At 27.8% G+C, this 1,483-nt stretch overlaps 1 protein-coding gene across 1 annotated transcript in view; it reads right to left on the reverse strand.

Annotated features, from left to right (window-relative positions):
- The window catches only part of LOC106475413 (zinc finger SWIM domain-containing protein 8-like), a gene marked incomplete at both ends in the record, with an annotated part of 30,211 nt that overhangs the window by 22,065 nt on the left and 6,663 nt on the right, over window positions 1–1,483 (reverse strand). Inside the window, one exon of the mRNA XM_022379527.1 lies at window positions 351–425. Within this exon, the coding sequence (XP_022235235.1) occupies window positions 351–425 (75 nt within the window). The remainder of the gene's footprint in view (window positions 1–350; window positions 426–1,483) is intronic.

Consider the following 1,483-nt stretch of genomic DNA (forward strand, 5'->3'; position numbering starts at 1 on the left):
TATATCTTCACACACAGCATGGCTACTTTATTACATTAACCCTTACCTAGTATAGATTTGTATATCTTCAAACACAACAGGGCTACTTTATTACATTAATCCTTACCTAGTATAGATTTGTATATCTTCACACACACCATGGCTACTTTATTACATTAACCCTTACCTAGTATATATTTGTATATCTTCACACACAGCATGGCTACTTTATTACATTAATCCTTACCTAGTATAGATTTGTATATCTTCAAACACAACAGGGCAGAATAACCATACATTTATTTAGATAGTAAGGAGTGTACAATTACATTCCTGTTTAAGTGTATAATTGAAAAGGTTTATCTACTCACCCAATGCTGCTACTGCTGCTTCAAATCCTAACTCCTCATCACAATTAGATTTTGCTGCACCTCTTGTTGAAGGAGCTTTGAGAAATAAATTAAACATATAATTGTAAGTTTTAAATACATAAACAGAACATTAAATCCTTGTTTCAACAAGACACGATACGGTCACCATGACACTAGCCACGTTGTTCCTGATCAAATTTAATGATGTTCTAAATAAAACTAGAAGTTGAACTTGACTAACAAAATAAATAGTAGAAAATCTATCTTCTTCACTAAAATAAACATCTATAACAAAGACAGTAATTGGTGATCTATAAAATAATAATCGCTGTTGACATTAAAGTGTGTTCAGGAAGTTAAGAAACCTTACAATCTTTTCATTTTAGTTTTTTAATGTTCTTTTAGAGTCAACATACACATAGTAACCACAATGGAGGAAATCTTAACGTATATTCTCAACAACAGAAAACAAACTAGGTAGTCCTCTGGTAACAATTAACATCTATGTTTATTTTGAAACCAATATTTATCTGTGATTTTTGATATATGCAAGACTTAAGCATGTAAAGGTTACTGTAGGGATTTTTTATGAAAAAGTAGTCATGGGGATTCCTTTTTTTTTGCAAGGCCATGGTAAGATTTTCTATATATAAATATAAGGATTTTCTATATATAAGTATGAGGATTTTCTATATATAAATATAAGGATTTTCTATATAAGTATGAGGATTTTCTATATATATAAGTATGAGGATTTTCTATATATATAAGTATGAGGATTTTCTATATATAAGTATGAGGATTTTCTATATATAAGTATGAGGATTTTCTATATATATAAGTATGAGGATTTGCTATATATATAAGTATGAGGATTTTCTCTCTATATATATAAGTATGAGGATTTTCTCTATATATATAAATATAAGGATTTTATATATAAGTATGAGGATTTTCTACATACAAGTATGAGGATTTTCTATATATAAGTATGAGGATTTTCTATATACAAGTATGAGGATTTTCTATATACAAGTATGAGGATTTTCTACATACAAGTATGAGGATTTTCTACATACAAGTATGAGGATTTTCTATATATATAAGTATGAGGATTTTCTATATATAAGTAT

This window comes from Limulus polyphemus, unplaced genomic scaffold (genome assembly GCF_000517525.1).
Source record: "Limulus polyphemus unplaced genomic scaffold, Limulus_polyphemus-2.1.2 Scaffold8542, whole genome shotgun sequence".
NCBI lineage: Eukaryota > Metazoa > Arthropoda > Merostomata > Xiphosura > Limulidae > Limulus > Limulus polyphemus.